Raw genomic sequence first — 9,350 nt, 5'->3', positions numbered from 1 at the left:
CCCCTACCCTTATGGTATCGCTACTCTCATTATTGGTCCTGAGGGGTTTATCTGTCCTGGATTTTGTGTGCTGACAGCTCTTACCTATACCAGTGCACATGCTCTGGTCTAGCCGGATTTGTAAAGTAGAACTGGGGTCATGATAGTGGGGCGGGGGGCAGGGGAGAGGGAGAAAGCATTAAAGAACTAGAGGAATGTTGTGTGTTTTGTCAGTGCTATACCGCACTCTGTGTGGCTCGTCCCTTCCTTGTGAACCTTCTGTGAGGGTATGTCCAATTGTCTACAGATGGGCTTTGGGTCTCCAATCCAACCCCCCTCATTCATACCAAAATGGTTGTTTGTTTTGGGTCTTCTGATGCCTAATACCTGATCCCATCAAGACCTCATGATCACACAGGTTGGTGTGCTTCTCCCATGTGGGCTTTGTTGTTTCCCTGATAGATGGCTGCTTGTTTAACTTCAAGCCTTTAAGACATAGACGCAATATCTTGTAATAGTTGGGCACCGTCAGCTTTTCTTTACCACATTAGCTTATGCACCCATTTTGCCTTCAATGATCATGTTGGAAAGTTGAGCATCACAGAATGCCAGGTTATTGGAACAAAGTGCTCTTATGTTGAGGGAGGACTTGAGTAGAGGCCCAATGTCCATCTGCTACCTTAATATTTAACACATAAATATATGTACATAGACCTATATCCCAATCGTTATATATTAATAGATTTACATATGTACATGTCTGTGTTTATACCTCTATAAATGTATTTTGCCTCCTAGTTCTTTCCTCTATTTCTTTTTGCTTTCCTCCTGTCCCATTATCATGTTCAACCTTCATTTGGCTCTCTGTACTTCCGCTTGGCTACATTGCACTTGATTGAACCCCACCAGGCAATCTATGCCCTCCTCACCATCGATTTTAGATTTCTTGTTGTTCCCTTCTCCCTGGGTTTGTTGGCTTTCCCTTCCCTTTCCCCCACCTCCTCCTCATCCCTGTCCTCCGGAACCATTGGCCCTGTTGTTTTCTCTTTGGGATTGTTTACCCGGCCTACCTTATATAGATAGACATGGGGGGAAAAAAGGAAAAACAAAACAAAAAATAGTCTATGAATAGTTCCAGGTCTGTCTGATGACCTTTATGTGTGTTTTCTGATTGGGTCTGATACAGTGCCTCCTGAATCTGAAGTCTATTTTCAGAATTCCTCAGGGACTTTATTACTTTGCTCCCCTTGCTGCTCTGTTGTGCTCCCTTTGTGTTACCTCCTGGTGTAGGGGTTCACACTGGGCACAATTCCCACACTGTGTCTCTTGTGCTGACCCCATAGCACTGTGAGTCAGTAAGGGGATATTGTGTCTCGTGGTGTGGCCGACCCTATGGTTCTCCTGTGCATTGGCTGCTCCAAGCAGGAATGATGTCCCTGAAGCTTAGTGGGCCAGGATGCTGTCTACTCTCTCTTTCCTTCTTATTTTGCTCCCATGTGGTCTGGGCAGACCTGCCCCTCTCCCTGGCTGTATTCAGTGCTGTCCTCTATAATGCACTTCTTCTGGGATAGGGGCCGGCCCCTCAGACCTCTCTGTGAGGTCCCTGCTTCATGCCGGGGTGTTGCTCTCAAGGCTTAGGGCACCAGGTTGAGGTCTGGTCCCTCTTTCCTTTTCCTGTGGAGACATAAGCAGTACCCTCCCTGTGGTAGATTAGTGCCCTGTTCCCCTCAATGTATTTGTCTCCACCTCCCCACCCCCTGCCTTTTTTGCTTCTACCCCAGCCCCTCTTTACCCCTTCTTTATGTTGGTATGCTGTATGAATCATTGGGCTTGGTCTGTTCCCTATCTGTGTGCCTGTCCCTCAACCCATAAATTACATATTAAAAAGTTTTTCTTCTGAGTTTTCCTGAGGATAAAATCAGAAACATTTATCCTTTTACTGGCTACATTATTCCAACAGAAGTCCAAGGGTTCAACTCATAATCTCAAGTCATAAAGCCCACTGATTTAGCATGATGAGCTCCCTCTGGAAATTATCTTGTAGGTGAGTAAGCTTACAATAGAGCACTGTTCACAGACTTACTCATCCAACAAAGGAGAGATGGCTCCTGAATCAATCACGGCAACAGTGAGCTGGAACAGAACCATGACCGACTGTGAAGATGGTGCAGGACCGCACAGTGCTTCGTCCTGCTGTTTCGTAGGTGGAATCCACTCAGCAGCACCTAACCACAACCGCCTTCTCCAACAATCTCTTCCCAGGGCAGCTGGACTACAACTAACCATGGCTGAGTGGAAAGCAAATTATTGGAGGCAAATTGGCTTTTAGGTGAATAGGAATTAAAATACATGACTTTCTTTTGTGATTTCAGTAGTATTTAGGAAATTCTAACATTTGTGTTACAAACTCCATCACATAGTTTGAAACTCTGTAAAGTACAGTCTCACATCCTATTTTCTGATGACTTTTTTAGGTGTCCGATACTTCATCTTGCTTATGTCCTTACTGCTTTTAAGGCTGATTGGTTTTAAGTGAGCTGCTTTCAACTCGCAGCAACCCGTGCACAACAGAAGAAAACACTGCCCAGTCCTGCACCATACACACAATTGTTGTTGTGTCTGAGCCCATTGCTGTAGCCCTGCGTCAGACCAACTCACCGAAGGTCTTCCTCCTTTACGCTACCCTTCCACTTTCCCAAGGATGGTGTTCTTACATAGAGAAAGCTATTATTCATATTTTATAGATGAAGGTACTGAGTCAAGTAAGTTAATAACTTGTCTGAACAGCCTGTAAATGGCATGAGCAGAAGTAATTGAATCATGTATCAGTATTTTTTCCCCAACAGAACTATATCACCCATTTTGAGTTTTTCACTGTAATTCAAAACCTGCTAATTCAAGAATTGAGTAATGAGACATGTTACAATACGGATGAAACTCACGCACATGCTAAGTGAAATAAGCCAGACATAAAAAACCATACACTGTATGCTCCTTTTTGTGTGCACTACCCAGGATGGGCAAATCTACAGAGGGGGAAAGTAGAGGGGGGGAGGAGGAGATTTGAGACCGGAAACGCCGATGGCCAAGAGGTTTCTCATTAGGGTGATGGCTGGTAGCCGCCTCCACAGAATGGAGATGCTCTCAACTCTGACCACGGTGATGTATGCACAAACCTATCAATACCCTAAAAACAACAAAAGTACTCACTTAGAGGAGGTGGACTTTATGGTATGTAAATTATATTTTAAGAAAGTTGTTTTTAAGAAATTGAATTAGAATGATAAAATATGATATGCAAAAGAGTTTTATCAAGATAAGTATGTATTATATCAAAAAGATTACTAAAGGAAAAAATCATCAAAATGTTTTCTCTACTTGCAATAAGTTTGAAAGTCAGCCAGATACATTTAAAGAAGAAAATAAATACTGAAGTGATTTGGCTGAACTCTGCCTTTCCAAGTTTGTGACTGCTGACAGGTAAAGGACACTTTATTCTACCAGGGGAAGGAAAAATCATTTAGGCGAATTGCTTGGTGGGTCACAATGACCTTTGAGAGGAAGATTATCAATTGAGATAAATTATGCATTTGAAAATTATATTAGTGTGAGAAAACATGAAAGTATTAAACATATGTAAATAAATCTCAAAAAGATAACTTTGTCGTTGTTGCTATATGTGTCTTCTAGGCAGTTCCAACCCATAGAGGCCCTAAGCACAATGACACACTGCCTGGTCTGCGCCATCTTCACAGTTGGTTCTATGCCTGAGCCTACTGGTGCAGCCACTGTGTCAATCCATGGTGTCCAGGGCTTCCCTCTTGTTTGCTGCCCCTCTACTTTGTCAAGCATCATGTCCTTCTCCAGGGACTGGTCTCTCCTGACACTGTATCCAAAGTATGGAAGATTAAGCCTTGCCATTCTTGCCTCTAAGGAGGCGTCTGGCCTCACTTCTTCCACTGCAGCTGTGTCTGTCTTCTTATCAGGCCTTGGTACTTTCAAGATCCTTCTCCAGCATCACATTTGAATTTGAATTGTGGTGCCAGAGAAGAGAGCTTTAGTTTAGCCTTTAATACTTTACACTTCAAATTTTAGTTTCTATGTTTACTTTCCTATGAAAAAAATTCCATATTATCATTAGAGTTACTATGCTTTTGACAGTGTTAACTTATAAATCATTATTAAACTAAATGGCCCACAATTATCATATGCACTTACAATTTTTGCATGCCTGCTATAAAAAGCAGGGACAATGTGGAGAAAGGTATATTCTGATTTTTTATGTAGAAAAGTAATCAGCATAACAACAATATACTTGAATTAAAGTTGGAATTATTTAAAAGAAAAAAAGGGGGGGAATGTAAATGAACACTAAGGAAAAAGAAAAAGAAGGAGATGTTGCCTGATCCCCTTTGTGCTTTCATCACTGCATCAGTCCATCTCCCCAAGGCCTCCTCAGTAAAGACCTGCTGAAAATAACGCAGTCAACCTCAGGACAAAGTCAGTCAAGGGCCAACAGGGGAGAATAGATGAGTTGTGGGAAGAGGCTAATGAACAAAGTAAGGTAGTTAGTTTGGTAGGTGCCCTTGAATTTGATGCTGATTCATTGTGACCCTCTGTTCAACACAACAAAACATTACCTGGTCCGGTACCATTCTCACAATCGTTGCTATATTTGAGGGATTGTGATGCAACTGTGTCAATCAACTCCTTGAGAGTCTTCCCTTTTCTTTACTTTACCAACCATGATACCCTTCCCTGGAGACCGGCCTCTCCTGATGACGAGTCCAAAATACGTAAGATCACATCTTGCCATCCTCACTTCAAAAGAGCATTCTGGCTTCAAAGACATGATTTGTTTGTTGTTCTAGCAGTCCATGACATATTTGATATTACTTGATAACACTATAATCCCAATACATCGATTTGTCTTTATTCTTCCTTGTTTATTGTCCAGGACAGTTTCTGCATAACACAGACCTGGGTGTGAATCTCATCTGCATGACTTGAGAACCACAACAAGAACAACGGACTGTGATATGCAAATGACACAACCTTGCTTGCTGAAAGGAACGAGGACTTGAAGCACTCACTGAGGAAAATCAAGGACTGCAGCCTTCAGTATAGATTACAACTCAGGGGAAGAAAACTCCAATCCTCACAAGTGGATCAAGAGACAACATCATACTAAATGTATTAAATGGAAAAAAAGATTAAAGTTGTCAAAGATCTCATCTTGATTAGATCCCCAATCAACACATCAAGAAATCAAATCTACACAAGACCTCTTTGAAGTGTTGAAGAGCAAAGGTTCACTTCCTCATGTCCCTTTTCTAGTCAGACAAGTGTTCACCTCCCCAGTCCTGGGGAGTCCTGCCAGCCCTGATGCTGCCCGAGCCTTTGTGCTGGAGTTAGGGAAAAGCCGAGCGGACACAGTGAGAAAATCATGAGCGGGGCAGTCTGACTCCATTTGCTTTCACTGTGCTTCCATGCATGGCATGATACCAGTCTGAACCTCGGTAAGATAGGGAAATCGTGCCTGCTTTTTACACTCACTCTAATGTCAGTTGACAGAAGTATTTTATTTAAAATGCTTCTATGATGTCTAATGCAAATAGTCTCTTATGGTTAGGCTTGGGACTGAGTTACCAGCAAAGGTATTTTTCTAAAGGGCTACCTCGCTCCAATCTCCTCATGCTTGGAACATTCCCACTCATTGCTAACAGATTAATTTAGCTAAAATACTGCTCTTCTTACATCTTTCTCCTGGTGAACCATTCATAATAATTCCTGATGACTTTTAAGAATAAGTACAGACGCCTTAGCTTTATTTGCCAAGACACTCTTTCCCCTGAGTCATGGAGAAATTGAAAACATTTCCCAAATTACCCAAAATAAAACATTTAATCTTTTGGGAAAATGAATGACAGCTAAAACTCTTGATTTACCTTATAACATCATATCCAGTGTTTTCCCTCAGCAATTTAAACCACCCACCCACTGAGAATAAGGATATACAAAGTCAATTCATTTTATTCTCCTGAAATCTTACTTTTAACTTGAGATGTCTTTAGAAACAAGGGTCAGTGAACAAATGTTGCTACAAAGGCATAGAGGCCTTCATTAAACAAAAATATCAAAATATGAATCTATATATGTCTCAATATGTCCTCCACTTTTCCAAACCTGCTTCAAAAATTCTTTACTCTAAACTTACAGCACCACAAAATGGTAGCTTTGGCATCCTTAAGGACTCAAATCATGTTCCTTTTCAGTATTCTTTGATTTTAAGGGACAGAAAGAAAGCTAATGGGGTAAATCAAGGTTGTGGGGTAGATGGATAAAATTTCCCAATGGAAATCCCAGAGGACAGCCCTGCTACCCCTCTCAAAGTAGGTGCATTGTTGTGAAGGAAAAGTGCTCAGCGTCATTTTCTTTTCTTTTTCTTCTCACCAAGGCAGTCTTCAAATTTCCTAAAACTTATTCCTAATAAGACCCTGTTTCATCCCATGGCCTTTGAGAAACTCTAACAAGACTAACCCTTTTGTAATTCTCAAACCAATGGCCATAACTGAGCTGAACTTCTACCCTGGATTTTATGGACCCACAGATCCCCTCAGAGGACACAATTCTTATGGGGCCTTTTCTCCAAAGGTGCCTAAAAGAAACTAAAAGTGTGCTGCTGTGTGACCTTGTCCACAACCAGCCATCCACTGATCTCAGAGACATGAATACCCATTTGGTTTGGAATAAATCTGTGCATGTATGACCTGAAGCCCTAGGAGCAATAAGTCTCTATTTACCTTCATATACTATCTTAAATCTAAATATTGTAAACATGCACAACTGTTTTTGATGAACCATTGATTGGATATGTGAATTAAATGTCAATGAAATGGTTAAAAATACATGTAAGTACATTTTTTAAAATTTAAAAACATTCTAAATAGCAGAATGTAAAGTGGTGATAGCGAACACTGATCATAGACACAGTTGTTGCCCCCAACACATATAAAACCCACTGCTCTCTCAGTTCGATTTGGCTCATAGTAATCCTGCAGGGCAGAACAGAACTATTCCTGGGGTTTCTGAGACTGTGAATGTGTTCAGGAGCAGACAGGCTCGGCTTTCTTCCAAAGAGTGGCTGGTGGCTCAACACAGAACCCACTACGCCACTGTAGCCAGCTATTGCCACAGTCATCAATGATGATGCAAAGTTATAAAACAAAATAACTACAGATTGTTTGGGGGCTATAAGAGAGACTGCGATTTAGACATTTTTTTATATTAACTAGTGGCTAATAGCAGTGAAAAAGTCATTTTCTCTTACCTAGCGCTTCTTTTTGCAAAGCAGAGCACCTGGCTTGTAAGTTCACCTCTTGTTTGTTGGATCTCTGAATCTGCTGTGATGTCAAAATGGCTGCATTCGACAACACTTTCAGATGTCTCATTTCCTCTTCGAGGTGTGCCTTATCTCTCTGGGATGCTGTCAGGTTTTTATTTAGTGTGGCTATTTCTATAAAGAAACACGCAAGTTTGTCAATAAGCAGTAATAAGTTGTAAAATATTGCACCCCGAACCCTGATGTTTCTTTTGTAAGTTTCTTGGGCAAGGGCCAGCATGGCATGCCTTTTTGGAGGGCATGACGGTCCCCAACTAAAAGGCTGAGTTTAAATTCAACAGTGAGCCCAAGGAAGAGAGGAGAAAATGGGTCGTGTTGCTAAAGGATGCGTGAAACCTTTTAGTACATATTTCAGCCTTTAAATTGTATTAAATGTAAAGTCAGTCTGTTTTTAAAAGACTCATTTAAATGAATAATATCTGTACAATGTTCTGCATTTTATTGAAATGAAATTGGTTTTTTTGGTAACATGATTCAGAAATGTAAATTGAAATGTACCAGCATAACTGATTGGGGTATTGCTAGCAGAAAAGCTAGGATATATGGAATAGAAGTATACAGGGTCAAAAACTAGTAAATTTATGGGCAGAAAGCATTATCTAATATATCTTCATGATTCTAATTGTCCTCTATCTCCACAAATCAGACCAGAATTCATAACAGCAATCATCTGCCATTATTCTATCTACTTCTATTATTAAGTTGAATAAAAATATGCCTTCACAGATTTACTTAGGTTTAAATGTGTGAATTTTACAGAATTTTGTGAGAAATACATGGAGTATATTATCCTTCATAGTAATTTTCACACTCTTTCGTCAACAGTCTCCTCATTGCTGCTTTAACTAGCATTCAAGTATATAAGCATAAATAAGAATAAAATAAAATCGATGGGAATGTGCTCGACATGATAACTCAAGAATCTTGTTGGCATTCCCTTTCTGGGTTCTCACATCCCTGGAGAGTGTGTTGGGTTCAGCGTGTGACTGGTGTCAAAAAGAGTTGGCTTGGTCTCTTGCTCTGTGGCACCCACATCAAAACAGCACCCACATGGGCCAGTGATGACTAGAAGTGGCAATAAAGAGGAGACTCTGAGGCACGAAGAATCTGCCCAGGGCCCTGGTTATGGCAGAAGCAGAGCAGAGAGGTAGAATAGCACAGGAGAGAGAGAATGAGTGTTTCTCACAAGCTGGTAAGGAGCAGAAGCAGGATTGAGGTCCACAGTGAGAAAGGCGAAAAGGCTTCCCTCGAGTAGAAAAGCAGGTCTGGGATTAAGTTAAGCCTGGGCCTGAGCACAAGGGGTCAAGCACCTGCCTCACTTTTCGTTTCTGTTCCAAATGGAAAACCTGGAGAAGTAAATGGGCTGGAACCAAATACATGGGATTGGACTACATTTCAATTGGTACCACATGTGACATGCCACCTGTGGTAGTTTCATAATTCCATGTCAACTTGAAGCTATATAAAAGGGTAACGGTGGCATGCAACCGGTCAACCAGGTCGCAGCCTAATGGTGCCTCCCTGTGGGTGTGGACTTCTCATAAGGAGGGTCCTGGGAAGCACCCCTCTCCCTCTCTGTCTTCACCTTCCTACTGGCAGACCCTGACTGCTGCCAGAGCCACCACAATTGGAGCCACATGTCTTTGGCACCAACCATCCTGTGATCTTCCTGCATTCTGCATCATTGCATGTGGCTGTGTGAGTCTGAAGAGGGACTTATGGACTAGTCTCAGACTTAGGGACTTGAGCTGGACTAGGATGGGATGTTTCCCTGATATATAACTACTTTATTGATATAAAGTTCTTTTTTGCTCTTTTAAAAAAATCATTTTATTGGGGGCTCATACAGCTCTTATCATCCATCCATCCATTGTGTCAAGCAAATTTGTACATTTGTTGCCATCATCATTTTCAAAACATTTTCTTTCTACTTGAGCCCTTGGTATCAGCTCATTTTTCCCTCCCTCCC

At 41.4% G+C, this 9,350-nt stretch overlaps 1 protein-coding gene across 1 annotated transcript in view; it reads right to left on the bottom strand.

The window, feature by feature from the left end:
- Positions 1-9,350, bottom strand: part of LEKR1 (leucine, glutamate and lysine rich 1) — a 210,991-nt gene that overhangs the window by 100,478 nt on the left and 101,163 nt on the right. The window contains exon 5 of the mRNA XM_030887649.2: positions 7,310-7,495. Coding sequence (XP_030743509.1) covers positions 7,310-7,495 — 186 coding nt within the window. The remainder of the gene's footprint in view (positions 1-7,309; positions 7,496-9,350) is intronic.

Source organism: Echinops telfairi, unplaced genomic scaffold (assembly GCF_000313985.2).
Source record: "Echinops telfairi isolate 266 unplaced genomic scaffold, ASM31398v2 ScPeMD7_7420;HRSCAF=8458, whole genome shotgun sequence".
NCBI lineage: Eukaryota > Metazoa > Chordata > Mammalia > Afrosoricida > Tenrecidae > Echinops > Echinops telfairi.
Note: the sequence above shows the minus strand (reverse complement) of the source record. Positions and strands in the feature narration are given on the sequence as shown.